Source organism: Hypoxylon trugodes (assembly GCF_022578975.1).
Source record: "Hypoxylon trugodes strain CBS 135444 unplaced genomic scaffold F4822scaffold_2, whole genome shotgun sequence".
Taxonomy (NCBI): Eukaryota; Fungi; Ascomycota; class Sordariomycetes; order Xylariales; family Hypoxylaceae; genus Hypoxylon; species Hypoxylon trugodes.
Window position 1 is genome coordinate 2,632,552 of NW_026250017.1, and position 24,266 is coordinate 2,656,817.

General features: G+C 46.8%; 10 protein-coding genes across 10 annotated transcripts; 3 read left to right on the top strand and 7 right to left on the bottom strand.

Moving 5' to 3' along the window:
* Window positions 1-98: 98 nt before the first annotated feature.
* Window positions 99-1,667, top strand: F4822DRAFT_425719 (uncharacterized protein; the record flags this gene model as incomplete). Its single annotated transcript, XM_051460396.1, has 4 exons — window positions 99-160; window positions 219-1,198; window positions 1,305-1,367; window positions 1,426-1,667. 4 exons carry the CDS (start codon window positions 99-101, stop codon window positions 1,665-1,667), a joined length of 1,347 nt encoding a protein of 448 aa, XP_051318288.1.
* Window positions 1,668-2,417: 750 nt separating this feature from the next.
* On the bottom strand, window positions 2,418-4,649 carry F4822DRAFT_425720 (fatty acid transporter; the record flags this gene model as incomplete). Its single annotated transcript, XM_051460397.1, has 4 exons — window positions 2,418-3,261; window positions 3,503-3,564; window positions 3,623-4,584; window positions 4,643-4,649. 4 exons carry the CDS (start codon window positions 4,647-4,649, stop codon window positions 2,418-2,420), a joined length of 1,875 nt encoding a protein of 624 aa, XP_051318289.1.
* Window positions 4,650-5,292: 643 nt separating this feature from the next.
* On the bottom strand, window positions 5,293-6,900 carry F4822DRAFT_131533 (uncharacterized protein). Its single transcript, XM_051452717.1, has one exon. It carries the CDS (start codon window positions 6,771-6,773, stop codon window positions 5,937-5,939), a length of 837 nt encoding a protein of 278 aa, XP_051318290.1. The 5' UTR covers window positions 6,774-6,900; the 3' UTR covers window positions 5,293-5,936.
* A 400-nt stretch (window positions 6,901-7,300) lies between these two features.
* Window positions 7,301-9,346, bottom strand: F4822DRAFT_425722 (heterokaryon incompatibility protein-domain-containing protein; the record flags this gene model as incomplete). Its single annotated transcript, XM_051460398.1, has 1 exon — window positions 7,301-9,346. One exon carries the CDS (start codon window positions 9,344-9,346, stop codon window positions 7,301-7,303), a length of 2,046 nt encoding a protein of 681 aa, XP_051318291.1.
* A 298-nt stretch (window positions 9,347-9,644) lies between these two features.
* F4822DRAFT_391297 (uncharacterized protein) lies at window positions 9,645-11,400 on the bottom strand. Its single transcript, XM_051457108.1, has 4 exons — window positions 10,803-11,400; window positions 10,635-10,735; window positions 10,462-10,561; window positions 9,645-10,414 (listed from the first exon to the last, which is right to left on the bottom strand). The coding sequence occupies exons 1-4, from the start codon at window positions 10,996-10,998 to the stop codon at window positions 9,771-9,773; spliced, it is 1,041 nt and encodes a 346-aa protein (XP_051318292.1). The 5' UTR covers window positions 10,999-11,400; the 3' UTR covers window positions 9,645-9,770.
* Window positions 11,401-11,405: 5 nt separating this feature from the next.
* F4822DRAFT_391308 (uncharacterized protein) lies at window positions 11,406-15,117 on the bottom strand. The gene is made up of 3 exons (XM_051457109.1): window positions 14,909-15,117; window positions 13,344-14,700; window positions 11,406-13,292 (listed from the first exon to the last, which is right to left on the bottom strand). The coding sequence occupies exons 2-3, from the start codon at window positions 14,475-14,477 to the stop codon at window positions 12,147-12,149; spliced, it is 2,280 nt and encodes a 759-aa protein (XP_051318293.1). The 5' UTR covers window positions 14,478-14,700; window positions 14,909-15,117; the 3' UTR covers window positions 11,406-12,146.
* Window positions 15,118-15,927: 810 nt separating this feature from the next.
* On the top strand, window positions 15,928-17,072 carry F4822DRAFT_131667 (reactive mitochondrial oxygen species modulator 1-domain-containing protein). Its single transcript, XM_051452719.1, has 6 exons — window positions 15,928-15,985; window positions 16,065-16,119; window positions 16,185-16,211; window positions 16,268-16,297; window positions 16,376-16,466; window positions 16,530-17,072. The coding sequence occupies exons 2-6, from the start codon at window positions 16,065-16,067 to the stop codon at window positions 16,660-16,662; spliced, it is 336 nt and encodes a 111-aa protein (XP_051318294.1). The 5' UTR covers window positions 15,928-15,985; the 3' UTR covers window positions 16,663-17,072.
* Window positions 17,073-18,003: 931 nt separating this feature from the next.
* F4822DRAFT_131607 (putative multicopper oxidase) lies at window positions 18,004-20,647 on the top strand. The gene is made up of 6 exons (XM_051452718.1): window positions 18,004-18,438; window positions 18,503-19,053; window positions 19,110-19,516; window positions 19,666-19,902; window positions 19,961-20,103; window positions 20,164-20,647. The coding sequence occupies exons 1-6, from the start codon at window positions 18,377-18,379 to the stop codon at window positions 20,519-20,521; spliced, it is 1,758 nt and encodes a 585-aa protein (XP_051318295.1). The 5' UTR covers window positions 18,004-18,376; the 3' UTR covers window positions 20,522-20,647.
* On the bottom strand, window positions 20,648-21,773 carry F4822DRAFT_441458 (NAD(P)-binding protein; the record flags this gene model as incomplete). The annotated part of the gene is made up of 3 exons (XM_051462868.1): window positions 20,648-21,024; window positions 21,076-21,185; window positions 21,321-21,773. The coding sequence occupies 3 exons, from the start codon at window positions 21,771-21,773 to the stop codon at window positions 20,853-20,855; spliced, it is 735 nt and encodes a 244-aa protein (XP_051318296.1). The 3' UTR covers window positions 20,648-20,852.
* A 1,129-nt stretch (window positions 21,774-22,902) lies between these two features.
* Window positions 22,903-23,529, bottom strand: F4822DRAFT_425728 (uncharacterized protein; the record flags this gene model as incomplete). Its single annotated transcript, XM_051460399.1, has 1 exon — window positions 22,903-23,529. One exon carries the CDS (start codon window positions 23,527-23,529, stop codon window positions 22,903-22,905), a length of 627 nt encoding a protein of 208 aa, XP_051318297.1.
* Window positions 23,530-24,266: the final 737 nt, after the last annotated feature.

Here is a 24,266-nt window from a genome sequence, read left to right on the forward strand (position 1 = left end):
TTCATTTTCCATATTCGATTTGGGGGATACTATCACCAACTAACAAGCTTCCTAACTAGACCAACTAGCTAAGTTGTGGAACTCTTCGAAGAGATACAATGGAAGCGAAGACTGCTCAAGAAACCCGGCCGGACGTGTCGAATGAACGGCCTACAAAATCGTAAGGTGCCATCAACCTACTCTTTTGTGCATTACTAACAATAGCAACCTCATCTTAGCCCATATGGAGGTGACATCTCACTCCGCCTTGGATTTAAAGAGGGTTGCCTACATGTAACCGACACCGCCCTTTTCAAGTACCCTAAGCTAGAGTCTCGTTACAGGAAGAGTGCATGGTTCGTTGGTAGTATCGGCGCTGGTCACGTTTTAATTCATTTCCTCTACACTGGCACCTATCAGGGCCTAGAACCGACGGGATCTTCTCCAGAAGAGAAGGTAGCTACCGAATTTGCGACGAGCTTTCAAGTATACACGCTTGCGCGCGAATGTGAAATGCCTATCCTCGAAGATCTCGCAAAGGTTGAAATGGAACGGTTTGGGGGTCAATTATCGCTGCGGCACGTTCTTAACGCCGTGGGATATGCACGCCGTGTCGAAGCTGACGATAAATGGTTCCATGACTTCCTCCTGAAATCCGTAGTTGAACCCGTTGTCAACGGTCAAGCTACCCCTACTCTGCAACCGGATAATTCTAGCGCGCCTTACTCAATCACGACGGCTCTCTTCCAACTCATGATCGATATGTGTCGTGAGAAAGCAGCCCAAGCTGAGCCAACTACAATGGAGACTTACCCGGACCCTCAGCCAACTACAGTCGCGACTATTCCTGAAATGGTACCGGACCCTCAACCCGCGACGGAAGCAGCCTGCGAGCCCCAGCCAGACTCAGTAGACCGTCTATCTACAGTTGCAACCTATTCCGACTCCCAAGACGGTGCAGTGGTGGCAGTGAAACCCAAAAAGAAGGCAAAATGGACAAAAGAGCGAAAGGCAGCGAGGAAGCAAGCAAGGGAAGAGGCAAGAATGAAGGCACAGGAGGAGGAATCAACAAGACTGGCGGAGGAAGAAGCAGCAGTGAGAGAAGCGCAAGAACAAGAAATTGAAGAACAAGCAATAAGAGAAGGGGAAGAATCGAGACGTGATTTGATCGAGAGTCCGGATTTTGAAACTGTCAGCATCCCGGAGGATACTTCGCCTTGTGAGCCCCCCTCTAATGAATTCGGAGACTCATGGTCATTTTGGGGAGCGCCAAAAGTGAGCCGGCGGCTTTAGTTCATTCACAAATGGCTGATTGGAGTTGTTAGCGTCGGATGGTATCGATTTGACACCTTCGTCCAGTTCGTCCTCGGGCCGGAGTGGTTCATCTGGTATGTTTGTTTGGGATATGAATTAAGGATCCTAGTGGCTCACTATTTGTTTTTGAAGGATATCAGGGTTTTCCTCCGGAATCAACCCTCGCAGCGGGTTGGCGTGAGATGAAGGACGTCCCTTTGTCTGCGGGAGCGGAGTGGTATCGCGTCGTGTACGAGTCGGAGCGTATTATCCCCGATTGCAACTATTTCCATATATGTGCACAGGAGAAGTTTCTTAATTTCTCCCCGGAGGAGTTGCGATGGAAGCACCAGCTTTTGGAAATGAGCTCTTCACGCTTCGGGCTTGATGCTTGAATCTTTTTTTCATTTTTTTCATTGGCGTTTTTCGGGATTACGGATTAGGCGCTCGCGGAGGGTTTACAGCGAGGGATTACGTTGAGGTTATGGGAAAACTGAAATCAGGATGGAACTCAGGCAGAATTAGGGATTATGAGCTGGTATAGCTTAAAGTGAACAGGCGCTGGATTATCGACTTTCTTATAACTTTCTATGCTAGGTAGTGAGGCTGGTTACTTGCTTAGCCCCGGAAATTGCAATGATTTATGATGACCTAGTAATAATAAACGACGTACCTTCACGAAATGTTGTGGATGCTAGGCAATGAAAAATCGATTTGAGTCTGGCAAATTGGTCGTTTTAGGCATGGCAAGCAAGTTGTCTCCCTTTCCGAACGTTACATAAGCTTTAAAATATTTCGGAGATGATCCGACAAACGTCGGATCGGCTTGTTAGATCCGAAGCTTTCGAGTGGTACAAGGAACAAAGTGAAATGCTGGCTGTCTAGAATATCGAATTCTTGAATGGTAACCAAGCCTATAGAGGCAACTTCGACAACTCAATATTCGGCCCTAGATCCGAGGTTTCAGGTCAATAATTTACCGTTCTTCGAAGATCTTCAAGACTTCAATATTAGCACGTAAGCCACGCGTAGGCCACGCATAGTACAGCAAAGACATGCCAATCTCACGAGGCATTTGCATTCTTGAATTTTATACCCACAATTGACTAAATACTTATACACGTACCTCTTCGATACCCAGGTAATCATAATCGAACTGTACCGCTCTTAAGCTCCTGTAACTCTCTGTTCCGGAACGGAACGTATGCTTTCCCGCCGGGCGGTAACCAATATATCGCATCCACTTCCGCTCCCTTTTCCTTTGCTGCTTTCTCAATAGCTTCTAACTCTATACCTTCTGCTCTTAAACGTCCTTTCTGGATCTTCATCGTCCCAGTGTACTCTAACTCCTTAACCACCCTAACAAAAATAGGCACCGCATACCGCGGCAACTCCGCAAGACAATGCTCCGCCAACCCCTTCAAATCCAAACCCCGTCCACTTTCTATATCCTCCAACGTCGTCGAAACGCCCTCCGCGGCAACAATAGCCATACACCCAGCCCTTCCCTCCGTATTCGGCACGGCTACTCCATACACATTGACCTCGGCAACCTGCGGAAACGAACTCGCCGCGTTTTCGACTTCAGTCGTGGATACGTTTTCCGAGTGCCAGCGAAAGGTATCACCCAAGCGATCCACGAAAAACAATCTTCCTTCGGGGTCCAAACGCATGGCGTCGCCGGATCGGAACCATATATCACCTTTCGCGAAGACATCTCTGACTAACCTCTTCTCACCCGCTTCCGCGTTGCCGTAGTATTTCGGCGTACCGCCTGGATTCGATATGCTCGCTGGATCCACGCGTGCGATCATTTCGCCGGGTTCGTTTGTCTTGCATTTTATGGCGAAGCCGTTTTTACCGCGGATTATTTCTTGTGTGTCTGGGTCGATGTGCACGCGTACTTCGTTGGACCCGTTGAGGAGGTGGAAGATTGGTCCGCGGATTGCGATGGCGCCAATACCGAAGTCGCCGCGGTTTATGTTGATCCTGGTGAAGTTTGTTAGTGAACTGAGACGCTGCAATTTAGGAGGTATGCTCTATTTTTCGGCGCATTTTAGCGCGCTAGAGGATCGCCTGGGGTGGGCAGTGGGTGGAGTTTGGGAGCGTTTTACGTACTACACAGGCGTTAGTTAGGGGTCTGCTTTAAGGAATAGTGAATGTTTTACATACCAGCATTCCAACTCCGTCTGTTGCAGCATAGTATTCAAAAATTGTTTCAATACCGAACCTTTCTCGAAAGGCCTCCCAGATATCTGGTCTCATACCGTTACCGGACGCCAGGTAGACATGCTACGTTAGATGTTAGCAACCATAGTAACTACAAATTTGAGTCCTAGATGTTACATACGTGACCCTTATCCAACGGGCTTGGCTCAGCGTTCAGGAGGTATCTCGTTAGTTCGCCGACATATTGTATCCTCGTCGCCTTCGAAGCATGAACCTCGGGCCAGAAAGTCTTATGCGAAAACCTCCGCGATAGAACCATAGTAGCTCCGACACCTGCACAAGGTAGGCAACACAGACCTTGCGCAGCGGCGTGGTAGAGTGGGAGACAGGTGTACATCCTTTCGCCAGGCTTCAGACCCATCATCAAGCCGGAATTCTCGAGGAGCATCCACCGCGCACGGGTGATAACTGTGCCTTTGGGCTTCCCCGTGGTGCCGGAAGTGTATATCAGGGCCCCCACGTCGTTAGGGGTAACATTAGCGCGACGTGATGCGGGGAGCATTTCTGTGTCTTTGAGTGTGCTTATAAACTCAGGACTGTAGTAGATGGTCTTCGTTCCGGAGGAAGCGAGCTCTTCTTCGACTGGAGAGATGAGGGGACGAACATCTGAGTCCGAGAGCAAGTATCGGGCTTTAGCGACTTTAACGCTGTGGACCAATGGTTGGCCTGTGAGGTTGCAATTTATGAAGGCAACGGGAGCGCCAATGGCTTCCAAAGCAAGCCAGACTAAGATGAATTCGGGGCTGTTTCCGCCGTCCAGCGCGACCATCTCGCCCTTTTCAATTCCCAGGTCTTTCATCAGCCAGTTGCCGACGGGTTGGATGGCCTTGAAAATGTCTTTGTATGTCCACTCGCGACCTTCGAAGACCAAGAAAGTGAGATCACCTTTGGAGCTATTCGCATGACTCTCAAATGTATGGTAGATGTGTGTTTTTCCCTGTCGGTGCTTCTCCATGATGAGTTTCGCAGATCCCAGGGCTCGCATCTTCGTGCTACCCCCTCTGATATCATTGCGGATGTGAAACTTCGCATCCAAGTATGCCGCAAGAGCAGCGCTGCCTGCAGCGGCTCCTGCTATGGTCACTATTGATTTAATTAGTACTTACCATTAACACGTAGAGTTATAAAAATTAAAACTTACAAGCCATTGTATTGTAGGTGGAAGTAATAATTATATGACAAACGACACTATCCACACCAGCCAGCCTTGCGATGCTTCGAATATCGAACCAAAAACTTGCTAAACTACGCGCGACGATGATAATGATTCGAAGTGTATACTCGGCTACAAACAGAGGTCGTCTAATAACGCCAAGTAATAAGTGCTCACCGCCGGATCATAAACAATGTGTGAAGTTACACAACATAGTTGGTGATATATGAAAGGAACTAGGTTGCAGTTTAGTGGCCAGGGGTCTCCTGCTAATGTTATAACATCATAGGGGGCCATAACGCAGCCGGATTTCGGTATCAATGCAAGAATAAATCCGCACTAACAACAGATCACTGTAGCTTTCCCCTCATCCCTTCCTAGGCTCTACCGAGGCTGAATGCGACGCTGTAGGTTTTCAGGGAAAGCGCTGAAGGCTAACCTTGAAATAATTAGAAGCGGACCGTACCTAAACTTGGTCGACTGGGGAAGGAAAATTAGCGGTTGTACGAGGTGCATATTGATATTATAGCGTCTCCTTCCGCCAATCGCATTGTTCTCGCGACACCAGCCCTAGTGGACAACCCCTAAAATGGAACCCCGTAGCTATAGTTGACATACACTGCAGATCCCACCATCTACTTAAAATGAGATCCACTACGCCGGTAGACTTGAGAAGACTGGGGGATTAGCTCGAAGATGGACGTGGACATGATGCTATCTCTTAGTTGGATGAGAAATGCCTATTATCCTTTAGTTATTTACTTTTATTCTTCTGTCCCAACTTTACCAATTCAATGACTCTAGGTATGCGTCGAGAGTGACAAAGGGCGTACAAATACGAAACCCGTACCTGACGGGCCTACCTAAACGAAATCCGTACTTGCGCGAGCGGCACAGAATACCTACCCTCCAGTCAGCACCATGCAAGGGAACTTGTTAATGGTAATCCTCAATTGCTAGCCTATATTCAAAAGTCATTCCATTTCAGACCGATGCTGATATATAAGGAGTCAGTATTTGATTGTCGTTTCGTTGTCGTTAACATTTTCAGCAGCTGGCAATGCTGACTCCTCAAGACATTCCCCATATCTTAAACGAGTGCTGCTCGCCGTTAAGACCAGTTCAAGGAAAGGATATTGATGCATTTCCCTTAAGACATTGTTAATCATTCGTATCCCCCGAGAGTATCCCACATTACCCTCGCCGAATATTTTTGTTTGTATCGTGCTTCTCATTCGTGAAGCGAAAACGATGTGTCATGAAAACCATTTAGCGTTCAAAATCAGTCTCGGAATCTGACAGAACTCGGTAGTGCATCCGGCACAGCTTGCATAGCTTCTCGGATCCGTGTCTGAGCCTGGAGCTGTAAAGCAGGATGCGTCGCAAGCGAGATGGCGAGTAAGAGAGATAATACTATGATGATCAAGTGTTCGACTTGGAAGTTATTGAAGACTCGTAAGTTGACGCCATTTTTGGGAGCGAACGGTCCAACCATCTTCTTTACAGGGTTGATAGCGTAGAGGCGTCCAGCCTTAAGACCCCTCTGCATGCCGGGCAAGCCGTCCATACTCCAGGCGTTCTTTAGCGCCCAATAGCGATCCATGCTCTCCTTTTCATTCCCCGCTAGATATTTTTCCTCCTTGCGCTTGAAGAAATCGTTAAGGGTAGTTCGGAATTCTTTAAAGTCAAAGAATGGTACCGAATAACCACACGAAGTGCCGACTTGATGAATATCTACCACGATAATCGAACGGGTACCCGGAATGACTTCGATGTTCTCGCGTTCGACAATTTCGTTGAACTCGGGTGATCCATGTTCTAGCACACGACCCTTACCCCAGAATCTCAAGATGCGCGGTGGGCCTTCGAAGGCGTTGAAGAGGATGGTGATTCGGCCATTGCCCGGTTCTAAAAGATGTGAAATGGTTTCGTTGCCGGAACCCGTCATATCCACATACCAGAATGTTTTGTTATTGGGAATACCGAAGGCCTTACCTCCTTTCGGGGAGACGTTGACATGGCCCTTTCCCGACAATGGTGCCGTAGAGACCCAGAAGACTTTTTGTTGAAGAGTCCATTCAATAAGGGAATCCGAGATGGTTTCAAAAAACGCGCCCATCGTGAATGATCAATTAGAAATATGGTGAAAAAGAGGAACTGCTATTTCCCAATAGTGCTGTGAGAGAGGAGGTTATAGTAACTTACACGACCTCCACGTCTGTATATGTCAACGATAAGTACGGCTTCGAGTGTTGGAGAACCCAAATCGAAGTCAGATAGGTTGAATGGTACATGAAAGAACAAAGAATCTTTGGAGCTACCCGATAGAGTCAAAAGATACGGTCAGGTCAGGCAGTCGGGATGGACTCTGATAATGATTTGGAATCGGCTAATTTGCCGATGCGGAGGTGGATTGCAGTTGCAGCTTCCTTATTGTCCCAGTTTATGCAATCGTGCAGCAAGATTTTCGGATCTATACCGAATCTTTTCGGAACTTAACCGACATCGGATTAGCAAAAGTCATTCATCTTTGGCACTAACGCAATTGACTCAGTATGTTAGCTTCAACTTAATTGTCTCTCCCTTAACCAATAATTTCTACCAATTCATTTTAAGAATCCCTTGGTTTATGTAAGGATTTCACCTTTATGTAAGGGTGAAATCCTCCAACGCACCCAGAAACTCGGCATCCTCAAGAACGGGTCTCCAGACTGATGCCATTGTTTCGGGCCATAAAAATCTACTTTCCAATACGTCGGAAGTCTCCGTATAAACAGCGTTATTGCTGGACCATGTTCTCTCATACACGCTCAAATCATCAAAAGACGCCGACTTATGTTCATACCAAAGAGGAAATACGGCCCTCCCTACCAAAATATGTTTTTCCTGACCAATGCGTCTAATGACGAATGGACAGCGTGCTCCTTGGAACAACACGATGATATCATTAGTTAAAGATGTCTTGGGTGCTAATGATATGCTCGGCGATGCTAATCCGATGATATGGTTCCATCGGATAGGTTCCGGTGGTACAATGATTCGGTTTCGAACCGTCGATTTAATTTTATCGAGCATTTCAACCTGTGCCAAGGTCAACAACCTCTCGCAAGCCTTGCTCGGTCTCACTCCTGAAACTTTCCCGCCATAGAGCGGTAGACCCACGTCATCGTAAAGATTGTGGAATGTCGATTTGTAGTCGCGCTTCACGCCCGGGAAAAGTTTCTCGTCGTCAAAGCCCCTTCCTCCGAATCTCTCCTTAAAACCGGCCTCGAAATATGGAGAAACGAACGGCTTCCAACCCGTATTTTCGTCTATGTCATCTTGTATGGTGCCGAGAACGACGCCCCGGGTGTATAGGACTCCGTATGTATCTGACGGTTGTGGGGCCGGTTTCCAGGACGCTCCGATCTTCTGAACATCGATGAACCCGTATTTCCACGAGTTAGTTCTGTTCAAAACACGATGCTGCGCAAGCTTTGGGTCATAGGTCTTCCAGTCAGGGGTCCATGACGGAAGATCCGGTGTCGGACGAGATCCAGCAAAGTCAAGAATGGCTAACGATCCTGACCGACTAATCTCGTACTTGACAACATCCTGGTATACTTCAGAAACGGAGCGACTATAGTCAACTTTCAATGTTGCCCGATGCGTATTTGTAACCCCTTGTGAAATGGGAACCGTCGTAAATCCTAGTATCCCGTAAACCAAGTCTCGGGGGTCCGTGACTCCAAATGACGATGAAAATATAAGTGCATCAAGGAGCGATACTGGAGCATGCCTCGCCGCCTTGTGTCGTTCGTTACGTGATTTATGGTCGTGTTTGTAGTCGGGTTGCACCAATGTCATGATCGCGTTAAAGGGGGACTTGAGGTAGAGCGCGTCTGTAAAATCTGTAAAATCTGGGATGCCGGACTCGGGACCCGCATCCACACGTCCCCGTATTGAGTCGATATAGTCCTTAATGCGCTCGTAGTCTCTCCAGGAGATCGTGAGATCACTGAACTGCATCACTAATTCCCTCGCTGCGAATGTCTCTTGTCTAACCCAAGTCCGCTTAAATAAAGGGGGCTCGCAGGCACTTGAGAGAAATTGACGTAGGTCCTTCAGACGTACAAGACAGTCATCACTATGCTTCTGGTTGCTCGACATGTTTTCGAGGACTGTAGATAGAATGTCGCATTTCTCTCTTGTCCATCCCGAATTCCACGCAACGACTCTGCGGGCTTTCTGGTATATCGGAAACATCCGACCTACTTGAACCGACTTTTCTTTGACGTCAAATTGGTTGATACAGAGTGCATCCACCCATAAATACCTTTTCGCATCACCCAGACGAAGATGACGCAGGGCGGAGTCAAGGTTATCCGTAATGAAAAATTGGATCCTATTTATTTGAATCGGCCGTGAGAAGATCGGTGCACCCCATGTATACGACAGTGCTTCATAGTGAATTTCTCGAGGACCGTCTTCCTCGACAACCCCGAGACCCTCATGAACTATAACGTCGGCAACTAGAAGCGTGCATATAAGAGGATTTTCGAATTTGGTGGCGGGGTCAACGCGAAGGATTCGGGTCTGCCATGGTTTTATTGTTTGGTACAACTTTTTAGCAGCAGCCTCTCTTATTTTCTCGTCAACTGAAGGTGGCTTTGTCTGGTTATTCGACTCCGAATTATCTTGGATATTGGGCATCGGAAGGTTCCGAACCCAACAAGAAGCTGGACATCCTTTCACTTTGAGCGATTGCTCCCAAGCCGCCCAATCACTTGATGTACTCATCAGAATAGTATGTTAATCGAGAATAGCTAAACAATTGACTCTTTTAAAAAAGAGAGAAGGAAACAAGCCGAAGGAGCAAGGGGAAAGTTGGGTTTTAATGAGTATCTAGGATTAGATATAGCCCCCAATTATGTCGGCTGAGATCAGCAACTTGACTATACGGAAATCAACCACATCCTGTCTTGAATCATAGCATCATTAGCATGTATTGCGAATATAGAAAACGCCGTCTTCAAATTAATAGTATTATGATTATTTAGGTAAAGAATTGAAGTTAATGAGCCCATCCCACATGATATCACAGTCCTCACGCATCAACCTCACCCCCTTTTCCAACTCAATTCTTACACCAACTCCTCTCCGGCACACGCTGTCCTGGCTCCCAGAGAAGCGTATCCTCCAACCTCTCTGCGAACGTCGTATTAGGAACCCTGAACTCAATCGAATTCTGCAATCCCGTCCCCTTCCCTGTCCCATTCTCCCAAGTAGCATAAGCCGAGCCATTCAACCTCACATGCCCCCCAGCGGGATACTTCCAACTAAACACATCATCAAGCCCACAAACCGCATAATACACCGCCACAGCATCCCACACATAATGCGTCTCTCCATACCCAATATTCTTCCTCAGCGCATAGCCCACCGGGTTCGTCGTTACGTTTAACTCCGTCGTGATACGGCTTCCGATAAGCGTATTCTCGCCTACATCATCCGATGCAAAGGTTAGGTTTCCGGGCCACCAGTTTAGGACGTACTGTGCGAAGGTAGCGTTGTGGTAGTCCGTGTTGTATGAGTATCCCACATCGTTGGCTTGGACTACTAGTTCAGCCACTTTGGAGGTTAGAAGCTCGGCGCCGGTTAATGGGGATATAGAGTCTGGGCCTGAGTGTAGGAGGTGGTAGAGGTTGTCGAAGAATCCGATTACGGCGAGGATGATGGAGGAGTTGCTCGAGATGGAGAGGAGGTAGCGGTATGAGGATACTAACGAGATTAGATTTATTTTTAGGGGGGTGGTTGAGCGTACGTACCTGGATCGGGGGTATTTGTGCCGTCGCGGATATCCTCCGTGAAGTTATAGGTTAGTCCCGTGAGGTAATCGCCGTATTCAGGGAAGTCCGGCCATTGTGTCTGCAACGACGTGCGATGAGCTTAATCCCACCCTCTATACTTAAGTTGGAAAGTTGCCGCTGCGAGAACTAACCAGATTATCAACGGGCTTCTGAATTGCCACGGGTATATCCGGGTGTCCAAAATACGTGTTGATAGCATCGATGCCCGGTGGTGCATATCGACTATTGATACCTGCTCATCTTGTTATTAACTGCAACGACTTCAAGATTTAGCGACGAAATTTAGAAAGGGATTGTACTTGAGAAGACGCCGATTAATTCCACTTCCCCCCAATTTTGGAAGATATTTGCCAAGCCAATAGCTAATGGATCGTCATCAAAATTGAGCATATCGGTATCAATTATGAGCCGTTTCTTGTCAGCCAAGGCCGTGCCTGAAAATGCGGCCAGACACGCCAGCAGCGTCAATGACTTCATTTGAGCTGAGAAAAACATCTAGAAAGGATAAAGCTCTAAGAAATCTCAAGGCTGCGCTGGCGACGACCGAATGTAGTTGAAATGCCTCAGCTGATAAAGACCAATATTGGTGAATCTGATCCCTCCAAGCCTAGATAATATCCTTGTGGGCGGAATACGACTTATAATTTGGGTTATCCAGCTCCGTGGAGTAATGCGACGGAGGTGAGGAATAAGAAAATGGGCATTTTGGACAGGAAGGCTCCCATTTTTATGTTCCGCATAGTGGCGGGGGCTATCAGCGGTGTATTATGAATCCTTCATATCTATGATGATAGGGCTAATACTGTCTAGGTAACGGGTAGTAACCTCAATTCCGAGGATTGTTTAAGGGTTGAAAAGTTCATTCAAATGAGTTGGTCATGTATAGTCAAATTAACCTCATCTGAAAAAGGTAGTCTATAATAATTGTATGTGAGCTTTGTCATGTTTATGACCGTCAGCTGACGTATTATACATAATCATACATTTCTATTGCAGTCACTACTAATGCAAAAGTAAGAGATAGGAGTAAAAGTATTTCATTGTCCATACCAACTCAGCAAACAGCAACAAATACTACCACTAACGACCATGTAGTCGGTCAGCAGGTGATGATGATGCTGTACTATCTCCTACCGAGCTCTGCGACTAAACTATCCCTACTACATAGAAATATGCAGACTCTAGGTTCTGAAATGCATAACATTGCATTCTGTTTCTGCTAGCCACTATGCCTTAACAGGGCGATCTCAATACAGCCATAGAGCTTTGCTTCGTTTTGATTTTGGTTCCCCTGTATCCTAACACAAATGAATCCCCATGAAGGCCAAGGGGCTGACCGCGTGATCATTGGCACTGATAGGCGCTGCGCACCGTAAACAGTATAAAAGATGAATAGAAGAAAAAGTCCCTGAACCCTTAGCCTTCCTGACGTAAACCGCTTGCCGCTACCCTAACGCCGGTTCCAAAGCGATGCCTTGTTACAAAAAGACTAGTATCTCGAGATACAGTAGTCGAACGAGCTTATTATAGAATAGGTACAAAGGGAAGAGTCGTAGTATGTGATGAATGGATGAAATCGATATCTGGTTGGTTTCGGCGGTGCCCGGGCGCATGAACTATACTCGGCTGTGTCTATGGGTGGTTCATCGCTCGAGTTTTGGTTGGGTTTGCCATCCGTTTATATAGGCCATTAGACCCATGCCAATGAGTACTACACCTATCATCGACGCGTAAGGTATGCTGTTTGCCAACACCTGGTCGCGCTGGATAATGCCAGATGCTGCCGACTGAGGCGTTATAGTATTGGTTCTTGATAGCGTTGGTTGCCCATTAAGATCGCTGGGGGTTGACTGGCCTTCTTTCAAATCTGGCGACGTCGACCTCGTCGAAGTGGGAGGCTCCTTCGTGGTAGTTGAACTATCAGAAGTCTCGACGCGGGCGTCTGAACGAGCCTTTTCTCGTGCAGCGGCTTCTTTAGCCTCGATATCTCTTCGGATTTGCAACGCCATCTCAGCCAGACTCTTGCGGTCTGCGTCTCTTTCTGATTCGGCAGTCTCCGCCCGCTGCTTGAAGGCTTCTAGCTGTTGTCGCAAGTCTTTCATTTCGAGCACCATCGATTCGATCTGAGCGTGTAAATGTGTGGCAGAAGCTTCGATAGCCTCTGCCTGAGGTTGAGGAGCCGTCTTGCTAATGTCGTTGGGTATCGTAATGGTTGCGGGCGAGGAAATTTCGTCGACGGGGGGTTCGAAGGCTTCCTGTAAGGCAGTCTCTTGGGTTTCTGGTTTTACGGGGGCACCATTCGTCTTTGCTGCTGCTGCCTCCTCTAGTCGCCTGTTCAATTCCTCGGCAAGCTCTCGAGCCTGTCTCTCCTTTTGGAGAGTTTCTTCAAGATCTTTCATGCGCGAAGTTTGGGATTCTATTTCTCGCTTCGCGTTGTTGAGTGCCTCCGTCAACTGTAGGATTTGGCTCGTATTGCCGTCCTGACGAATTGGCGACATACTTTGGCCATTGGGCTGTTTAGGGCGCTCTGTGATGCCTCGCTTAAGAGATGGAACATCCGGCTTCTCGGGTAAGGGTTGCTGTGGAGGAGGTGCTGGAGGATCAGAAAATCTAGTTTTGTTGTCGGACCTGAAGGAGATCCCATTCCCATTAATTATTTGCGACTTCGGTTGCTCGGCAGCCTCCACCTTCTCACTATCTTTAATATCCTCTTTGGTTAGCAGTCCCTGAACAAATTGATTTGTTCGGCCCAAATCATGCGATTGGAGACGCTGAGTTCGCATTTCATGCTGTATCTTGGATTAGACATGCCCATATGGAACAGTACGAATTAGACTTACCTGGAGTCGTTTTACAATCTGCTCTGTGCTGATAGGCGAGAAGAATAGCCCCCGCTGGTTCATGGCGTTGGCCTGCGGACCAACCATGCCGTTACCCGCTAGAACCCTTCCGTTGCTTGCCATAGAAGCTTGGCTTCCAGTGCGTGGTCGAACAGGAACAGCACCCTGCGGCCCCATCATCATCATAGACCCGTTCGCGGGGTCGAGATCGCCAAAATTCATATCGAGCAAATTGCTCGAAGGATTCAAGAAGCCTGCGTGTTCAACCTTTGCCGCCACTTTGTGATGGACAACCGTCTTTTGATCCTCGCTTACAATATCGATACCTAACTCGAGATGGTCTCCAGTCTGCAATTCGTGTGGTTCGGATTCTCGGTTCTCCTGGGATAGACGCGTCCCGTTGACGAAAGTGCCGTTGGAAGACTTCACATCGCGGATCCATATTTTTCCTTGACGGTCTGCCCAGATCTCAGCATGTTGACGAGACAGGACCTTAGAATCGAAGAAGCCATTTATCGGAGTAGGAACTGTCTTAGCATTCGTCTGACGACCAATCCTAAGGGTATCAGGGGAGAATGGTACAGAAATCGTCTTGCGCTCGAAGGTTCCATTTAGCGATAATAGATACAGGACAGGTTGGTTTCCGGCAGGTAAATCAGACATAGGGCGAGACATAGCCTGTTGCGCCCCGACGAGACCTTGTGAAGGGAGAATCGAAGATGGTGTATGCATAGGTGTAGATCCGTTCAAGCCAGCAACCAACTGTGGACGTCCTGCGGACATTCTAGCAAAATCGGACTGGGCGTCTGGTTTCGGAGAAGGCCAGGGGTTCTTCTGTTGAGGTCGTTTTCGCGTTCCAGCACCATTATTCCACGCGCCCATATCAGCAGGATTTGGCATAGAATTTCCATTCGTTTGGGAACCAGTGGTGGCGATGGTCGAGGTAGAAGATACGGATGATTGGGAGGAGATAGAAGATGACGAGTTGTTTCGTTGCAAATTCTTTCTAGGCAAAAACATACGGGTCAGCTCGTCGGAACTCGTGGGATTGATCTGACCGGCGTGGCCGCCGTTAATACTCCATGCCGGCCGGTTATGCTGATTAAAAGTCGGCGGGCTCGCGACAGCCGTCATGAGGAAGACTGGCGCAATGATTTTCGTGATGGAAAAGGAGCGTGTGGATGGGGATGGAGACGCGGAGGGCGAGGAAGTTGATTCGGAGGGTTGAGCGGGTCCTTTCTGTTGATCATGCACGCGACCGGAAGGAGCTCAAGTATGAAAATATTGCTACGGTCGAAAGAAAGCGATCGAGAAATAACGGCATACGCAGGAGCGAAGTGTTTGCTGATGTTGTGGTCTGTGGTTAAGATGAAAAATTAATTAGTTTAAGGGGTTTCGTCGAGTTGCGTTGCGTGGAGGAGGACAAGCAAAGCAACGCAACAAGCAACAGATTGCTGCTAATATCTGCGGGTACGCCGGGGTGACGGGCGCATCGCCAATATAATTTGTGCGCTGTAAAGGGGAAAAAAATAAAATAAAGTAAAAAAGAAGTTAGGGAGACATACCATGCGATTTGATAAAGGGGGGGTATCTAGTGTAGAGGGCGACCGTGTGGTTCGTATGGCTTCGTATGGCTTGGAAAATATGTAGTGGATTACTTTTTAGGCGATTTGAGAGGAGCAACTTTGAGGATTGTGGTCGTTCAAAGATTTAGTTTGGATAGTTTGGAGAGTCTCTCTCTGTCAGTCTCTCTTTCCCAGGCCCCCGGTCGAGGTCGGGTTTGCTCCAGGGCCAGTAGCCACTACCCAGAACCTACTGTTTGTACCTAACTGTACTACTGTACCTACTAACTAATTTGGCCTATTACGGTTGGCTGACCTTGTTACAGGTGTCTTGTCCGGTACCCGGTTTACTTCACTAAGCGCTTTGCGTCCTTAGTACTTTTTTAGTGTGGCAATGATTACGGGGCCAATCCAACGAATGGAAGATCCGATGTGAGCCGCAACTTGCAGTTAACCTTTTTTTTTTTCTTCTTTCTCTCCTTCCTCATTGCGAACCTAGTATTATGTACCTAATGTATATATACGTGTAGGGATAACGAACTTTTAAATATGTATTTGAATGACGTTTTATAGTGAAAGTGATTGTATATGGACATAAATCACATATTTCTTTGAATAATAGAAAATTATTCGTGACATTGAAAAGGATTGATTCCCAAATACCCAAGTAGATCGACGTAACTAAAGGAAAACACATGCAACGCAATACGTGTATGATATTTGTACCAAGTACTCCTAACTAAAAAGGGGATCGCTACCCCATATCACGTGACCTTAAATTCCAGCAAACGGCTAGAGCGACCAAGTTTCCGCTTACATAAGGTAAGGTAAGGTAGCATTCAGTTAAATCCTTTTTCTTATCGATAGAGAATACCCCACTTATTAAGAATCTGGAGATGGTCGTTCGTTCGTTCGGCTTTACAACGGTTGACTGAATTTGAACTTATGAAATCATTTTTCCCAAAGCTCCAAAAAGGTCCCAGAGATTCGAATGCCAGAGCCGGAATCAGCATCAAAGTGGTTCCACCCCCGGCCGGCAAATTAGAAACATCTTTCGCCTAAACCTTTACGATAATATCTGTAAGATATTTATCTGAAGCTGCTGCATAGTCCCAAAGCTGTGGCTCTAAGATTGAGTGGCTCAATAAAATAATTCAAGATGCCGCCAATGCCAGCGAACCGAGGCCCTCAAGGCCCCTCCACAGTGGACAAACGTTCGTTCTCCCAACAGCTTTGGATGCGCGGGGTTTGTCGTCGCTAATATTGTTGTATATTATAGTGAAGATGGGTGCTATGATGGGTGGTAGTATGTGAAACGATAAGACCTTAACCTAATAGTCTTCTTAACTAACTGTTGCGTAGCCGTCGGTGTTATTATAGGTTTCATCTTTGGTGCGCTTTATTCCTCATTCTCGTCCAGACCTGGCCTTATCGAATCGATCCTGTGCGGCTAACATGCGGTGATGGTAGGAACTGTCAACATCTTTAGATACGGCGCCGGCACGAACGGTATAATGCGAACATTGGGACAATACATGTTAGGATCTGGTGCTACGTTTGGGTAAGGCTGGTCTATGATACCATCGGCGCCAGCGCATATGACAAACTAATATATCACGGGTAGCTTTTTCATGTCGATTGGTAGTGTTATCAGAACCGATGCGTCCCCCATTGCGGTCGAAGCATTTGCCCGAGCCCAACGGCGGCCATTCATCATGGATTCGAAATCCGGCGCATACCGACCACGAAGCCAATAGCTCTCCGCTCCTACTATACGATCATGCCAGAATACATACAAAAGCATAATAATGGCCAGGCCTCGCTGACTCCACTCCCACCAAGTTTATAAGTCCGGAGGGGATGGGTATACTATTTAAACGAACACAGGTCGTTTAGGAATGTTCGTCATCATGCACCAACGATCAACTGGATAAAAGCTACGATTTCGCCGTACATCGCACAGCCAGGACCGCCAATGCACATTGCACGAATCAGCAAGTTGTACTATATTGACTACTTGTATATAAGCTAATACTATGGACCCGGTGAGACGAATGCTGTCAAGCAGTGCTCTCTGCTGCGGCTACGACAATAAAAAGCAACTATATCTCCACCACTTTAGCATACGATGCACCCACAAACGGGAATAAGTCCTGAACAGCATTTTGCGATATATTATTCTCCAAAATCGTGTATTAAGAAACCAGGAGACCATATTAACCTAGTAAGATTATTGATTCGGCAAGGTAATCAGCTCAGCATCAAAGTTTGCTCAACAACTCGTAAAAGCTTCCGATGAAGAGAGCTTGTCATATATGCTTCCTTTTAAATATTCATCTTCAATTTTGTTTTTTACCTAGCGCGACATAAGTACCACGCATAGGTATATATGACCTACCCCATCAAATCTCCGAAAACAGCCACATCGAACCATTCCTTCAGGGGAAGACGGTGAAGTTGAATCGACCGAAGGGATTTCTCGAAAAGGCAATCAACCAAGGCTTTTCGTCCTTAAACTTTCAAAACAATATGCATACAGAGTTTCTCCGGCTCTTCCCCCTTATTTCCACCCCTAAATACTCTTGTTCATATTGTATATCACTGGTTAGTCAGCCAATATTAGAATTCCGATATTACTCGAAATATTCGGTGTCGTACGATCAGTTATCCGAGGGTGTGCTACTCGAGCTGATATATCGTCTGCTCGGAAAATTCTCACGATAACAGCTCAGCATATCCTTGTTGAGAGAAAAAAAAAATACGAAGATCGGACTTTTTTTCTATCACTAGCCGGTGTTGAAAGCTACCAATAGCCACTATGGAATTACCTACCTGGGCAGGTACCTAAAGGGGAGAATACAGGTAATCCCGATGTCAACGTCGCGGTCCGAGATTTATTGGGATTTTTATCGATAGTGGCGGCCATGTCTCAAGCCCCTTAGCCGTAGCTATGGGAGAATCAGCCATATTCTAAGACAGTCGGCGCATACTCATGTCAACTAGGTGGCTTTCCAGACGCGACATTACTCTTTCGGGCATAAATCGTCGCTTCAGCGTTGGTGATACTTATTCCTTCGGTTAGGTCTGACAACTAATAGCATGTTGCATGCAGCTTTGATTGACAAAAACCAGGATACAATCCACTTACAACACATAGATTCTGCCTACTCGGGCTATAACGAGAATGGCCCCTTTCCCGGTTTCCAAGATAACAAGCATCATAGACATTAGTGAGGGCACATACCACGATATCTGATGTCTCACAATTCCCGGGTGAGCGCTTGCGGAAAAGCTTGCCGATGCAACAACAATCGGAATCTTATAATGGACTCGACATCCTCCTCTTCTGCTACAGATTAATCTGTTCATGTAAATCCACATGGCTTCCACGTAATTGTTCCGTTCAACTTTGAATTTAACCCCCTAATTCCTTGGCTTCTATGAAGCCGTCCGATCGTTAATGATTTTGTAATGGGTTTCTTCAACTCCTGTTGTAGCTTAATCGGACAACTTTCGTTGACCGCTCAGAATGGGTAAGACAATAACAACTATCCGGACATCCTAGAAGTTCAAGACATCTAACCAAATACTCTCTAGAGTGTCGCTTTGGGGCACGCTTATGGTCCCAACCCTTCCGTTATGGATCGAAGGATCGGGTAGCATCCCATGGGGCGACAGGTCGGCCGGGTCAAGCAATCCTTATACCGACGCGCCACACACCGGAATAACGCGCAGATATGAGTTTAATATCAGTCGAGGAGTAATCGCGCCGGATGGGTACAAGAAGCCCGTACTACTCGTCAACGATCAATTCCCAGGGCCGTTAATCGAAGCCAATTGGGGCGACGAAATCGAGGTCGAGGTCACTAATTCCATCGGGGACGAAAGACCTGAAGGTACTGCGATTCATTGGCATGGCTTCCTTCAGACTGGAACACCTTGGATGGACGGCGTGCCTGGCGTTTCCCAATGCCCTATCGCGCCCGGAAAGAGCTTCACGTACAAGTTTCGAGCAGAGTTGTATGGCTCGTCGTGGTATCATTCTCATTACTCGGCGCAATACGCGGGCGGTCTATATGGTCCTATCGTCATATATGGCCCCAGGAATGTGGGATACGATATCGATCTCGGACCAGTTATGATCAACGGTATGTAACTGGGTATGCATACAAGACGCCAAAGAGTTACTAACTGACTTCATCAGATTGGTGGCATGAAGACTACTTTGCCGTCGTCGAACAAGTCATGTCGCCTAATTTTAACGGCCAAACTACTTCAGATACTAATTTGATTAACGGAAAAATGAACTTTGACTGCTCGACTGTCGATGCTGACGATACGACTCCCTGTACTGATGATGCTGGTCTATCCAAGTTTGTGTTTACGCCATCCATGAACCACCGTCTCCGCTTCATTAATGCCGGCGCGGAAGGCACCCAACGGATTACTATTGACGGACATAATATGACGGTTATAGCAAATGACTTCGTCTCTGTCGAACCTTACGAGACGCAAATGGTCGTCCTTGGCGTGGGTCAACGAGTCGATGTCGTTGTCCATGCCCATGCCGAACCGGGTTCTGCATTTTGGCTGCGCTCAAACATCACGTCTGTATGTTACACCGAGAAGTCTTGCCTTTCTCCCTTTTTTTGCTTTATTTAAACGTCCCAATTAAGTTGATTGAAGATAATTGCTTTAAGACATACCAAGGGTTTTAGACCCCTTGCCTCTTCAAGAAACAATTGCTGACTCAATTGAAGTGTAATAAGAGTAAACAGCCGTTGGCCCTTGCTGCAATTTATTATGAGGGTGCCGATAACAATACTATGCCGACTAGCACACCTTGGCCTATTGCGAGCCCAGACAATTGCGAGACCGACGACACAGACCTTGCAGAACCCCTCTACCCCATGAAATTGCCCGAGCCATCATGGACACAGCACATGGACATCAGCGCCTATCGCAATTCAAGCGGCAATTTTCTCTGGGAGTTCGGTGTAAGATTTCATTCTTAGTTGTGGGAATTGGCCCTTCATCTTACGCTGTGAAATATAGGGAGTCGCCGCGAGGGTAGACTACAACGATCCAGTTCTATTACGAGCCGCCGACACGGGCTTCGAGTTCGATCCTGAGTATAATATAATCAACTACGGCACCAACACATCTATACGTCTTATAATAAATAACCCCACGCCGGCGTATGTACTTACCCTCTAATTTGCCTCAGGAATAATCATTTCTCTAACTTCTTATTCCAGTGCCCATCCAATGCACGCTCACGGCCTTAACATGTACATCCTAGCCGCCGGGACAGGCAATTACACCGAGACGTCGCCACTTAATACACGAAGCCCGACGCGTCGTGATGTTCAAATGGTCGGTGCGAACGGTTATATCGTCGTACAACTCGACGCGACGCAAAACCCAGGGGCTTGGCCCTTCCATTGCCACACCGCATGGCATTCGTCCGCCGGTTTCTTTTCACAGCTGCTCTTCCAACCCGACAAACTAGCCACGCTGAATTACCATATACCGCATGACGCTCGGCAGACTTGCCACGATTGGAATGATTTCACGAAGAAGGCCGTGCCGAATCAGATTGACAGTGGGTTATGAATGAGGGCTGGGATGATGGGGTAAAGAGCTGGAATCACTGACAACCCTGGAATTTTCTTAACTTGTCATTGCATCACTGAAGAAAGTCTGTTTGGAATAATGAATATTATACGCTTATATATGGTTGAGGGAGGATATACCTGGGTCTTTACTTCATTTACATATTGTACTGGGCCTCAGGTGGGCTACCATTTTTTATCCACCTGGGCAGGTAACAACAGCATGCGGACTAATCTTCGTTATATATACTTCTACATAATAACAACATGATTGAGAGGAGTTGGCTTGCAAGCAGCAAGTCTATCTAAGCTCGCATGAAAATTGAGTGTTTTTACCATGGCTGCTCGTTTCCATGGTAGCTCCACATTTTCCCGCCGTGAATTTCCTTCTTGGCTTCATCGATCACTTTCACGATACCATCGCAGGATTCATCGAGCCTATCGGGGGCTTCTTGAAGACCGAGCATGCGCGCGCTGCTGTTACCCATGTCTGTTTGCACCCAGCTACCCCATCGGTTAGAATGATACTCGGAATACTAGAAGAATGTTACTCACCCCGGATCAGCAATCATAGCAAGAAGCCAGTCCTCCTCCCCACTGATTTTCTTAGTCATCCAATGCGTTAGAGTCTTAGTAGGTGCGTACGCGGCGTTCGCTACAGGAATCTGTTGCCTATGAGAATATCAGCTTTAGCTCGAGTAACACAAGATTTCGGAGTAGGTCCGAAGCCTGCTAATAGACTTACTATGGAGTATGTCAGCTAATCGAACGTGAAGTTATTAATTAACGAAAAGACTTACCCCAAGCCATCCTGTCGCAGAGCCCATAGTCACGAACTTCGGGTTCGCCGACCTCTTTAAGAGCGGTATCGCAGCTTGGAATAGCCACACAAACCCGAGCACATTGGGAGTGATATGATTGATCAAATCCTCGCCCTTAAGCTGCGATACCGTGGGGAACGTGTAAGCTATCCCAGCGTTCGCAATTACAATGTCTAAATGATCGATGCCATGGGTGGAGGTGAGCTCGTCGATCGCTGCGGATGCATCCGACTCGACAGAGGCATCAACTTTAACAACGATTACGCGACTGCCTGGGCCCGCGGGGAGTTCCTTAAGAGCCTTGAAGGTTGGGCTTTCGGGGTCACGGTTGGCGGCGATGACGATGTGATTCTCCTTGGCGAGGAACCGCTCGAGAAGGCCTTTACCTAGACCCCTGCCGGCGCCGCTGATGAGGACTATGGTAGGAGACATGATTTGTAAATTCGGATATGGAGATTCTTGGACTGATGTAACCAATGGTGATAATGTGTGATTTCAAGAGAGTAAGTGAGGAGTTTCTTAGCTGTATTTATCTACATCTTGTTACGTCACCTTCGAGCTCTTCATCTCAACTGCTCTCGGCCTCTCAACCAGCAAACTCCTAATGCCGCGTTTCTTGCCCAAGCATACTGCGGTATGGCAAGTAACCGCATGAAGCACCTAGTCCATAGACTATAGTAACTAATGCTCGGAACTAGTAGTGTTGAATATTAGTGCGAGTTGCTGGAGGAGCTGAAGGACAGCTCACATTATTGGTAATAATATGAGGCTATGTTGTGCTGAAACGGACGTTATCCTTGGTCCATCTTACGCTAAGATCGTATCGTTCCTCACCAAAGTCTACGCGAATATGCACCGTTCTGCTGACCTACGAGATCCTTTCGCGTTCGCGGTCGTCGCGAAACATCGCCATTATGTCAGCGGCCGACGGGCTCGGGCGAGAGGCCTTGTTATTGGCACGAGATAGGAAAGGAGTCGGTTTTAATGGGAGATTCCTCTAGGGATATTTCCAAAAGGAGATAATTATCTCCTTGGATCGGATTTTGGTTAATCTTACGTAACCGAATATGATCCTCAACGATCTGATAACTTTAATCGAGATCATATCTAATTTTAGCAGTAAGCCAAGGGGGGGTGGACAATTTTGATTTATGAGGTCTTCTCTTTTTTCGTTGTCCCTAGTCACCTAGGCCTGGCGCTGGTTACCTTACCCCTGAGCCAAGTCTGGATTAGGTAAGCTACTTTTTCCCTTTTTTCTAACAATTTCACTTAGGATTTCACATAAAAAACAACTTGTTTAGATAGCCTTGTTTATCATTTATTAAGAGAATGGGTTTAAATTTAATTATATTGCTATATTCATTCATATATCATGCCCGCTAACTATGAAGATTTTCCCAGGAAACAGCAAATCAATTAAAAAACAGTAACTAAAAATAGATGCATTAAATACAACCATATAGCAACTGTTATTGAAATTGAAGATGCAACGTTATATCTCATTTAGTAAACTAAGAACCCTGCCGGGGTAAGTAGCATAGACTTCACTCCTATCGACTACTTACCTCTTAACCGTGGTATTCCACCTATCGAAATCGTCATTAATTCGTGCGAATGCACGAATAACATCGTCAGCAGCCTCCCGGAGAGTCGCGGCGTTATCAAAGATAACTTCTAGTTGATCGAAAGACTCTACGGTGGTAGCTCGTGTCCTTAACAGGTCAATCATCCCGTTAAGAGGAATTACGAAGTCTACTGCAACTGGTTCAATAGGAGAGTAGATGCCACACATCTTGAGTGCTGTTGCTCCTAGAGCTCGTAGTGCTTGGGTTGCAACGTCGCTGCCCCATCGGCTTCTTGCGGTATCTAGGCAATTCGAAATCCGCTTTCGGTCCAGGAGACAATAAGTCGCCTGACTCCAAGCACCAAGAACCTCCTTGAATCTTTGCCTGAAGCCCGCCGCAGTAGACTTTCGCTGGGACACAAACCGATCAAAGATGTACGTCAGGAGATATTCGTCTACATCGGGATCGCGTACGTTTTCGGGCTTCTGCATGTTTGTCAGCAATCCAAGAACGCCATTGACAGCCCTGGTTTGACATTCTGGGCAGCGCTTGCCAGGAATCTGAGAAAGTTTCGCGCCGACGCGGGATTTTGGAAGCGTGTGACCACAGTTGAAGGTTGACATGGTGGAGATATGTGGAGAGTGAAGTTAGCCATAATCTAGATATAGAGGGGTTAATATCATCCACCAGACAGTAAATACTCTTTCAGGACAGACTTATTGATGCGAAACAATGTGTTTGATTTCGAACAAGATGTTCCATGCTCTTTGTTGATATGTGAAGAGTCAACGGAACAAAGACCCGTATGTCTCCCGTAGATAGCATTTTCTAGGGTGCTATTATGTCTTGGATAATCAGTTATTATAATAATAACCCTTTATTGGAGAGTCTAAATGGTATATCTGAATTTTGTCGTTATTGGCTGCCATGTGTTATGGCGAAGGGATCCTTGGGCTGTTACAAGTAAATAAGTGACTAGCTGCAGTCCTTATGGATGGCAGATTAGAGGCATACGTCGCTATGAGTACGAACCCTAACAAGTAGCTATTCTGCTAATAGGAATCCTCGTTTTGCCTATTCCGTGTAGTGGAGTCTGGCCTCGTCTGAGGTTAGTCCGGCCTACTTAGAACATATAACATATAAACCGTGCTGAATGCCAACTATTCCGAGAGCATATAGGAAATCAACCCCGATATACGTCCCTAAAACCTGTTTCTAGGCCGGTTATGGCGCGAATCTTTACAATGGATTATGCATATATAATATGCTGTAATCTCGCATCTTCGATCTTCCAACTCCAGTCTAAAATATTGCTGTGATATAGAACCTATGTCTCTCACCTAGCTTTGATAAAAATATT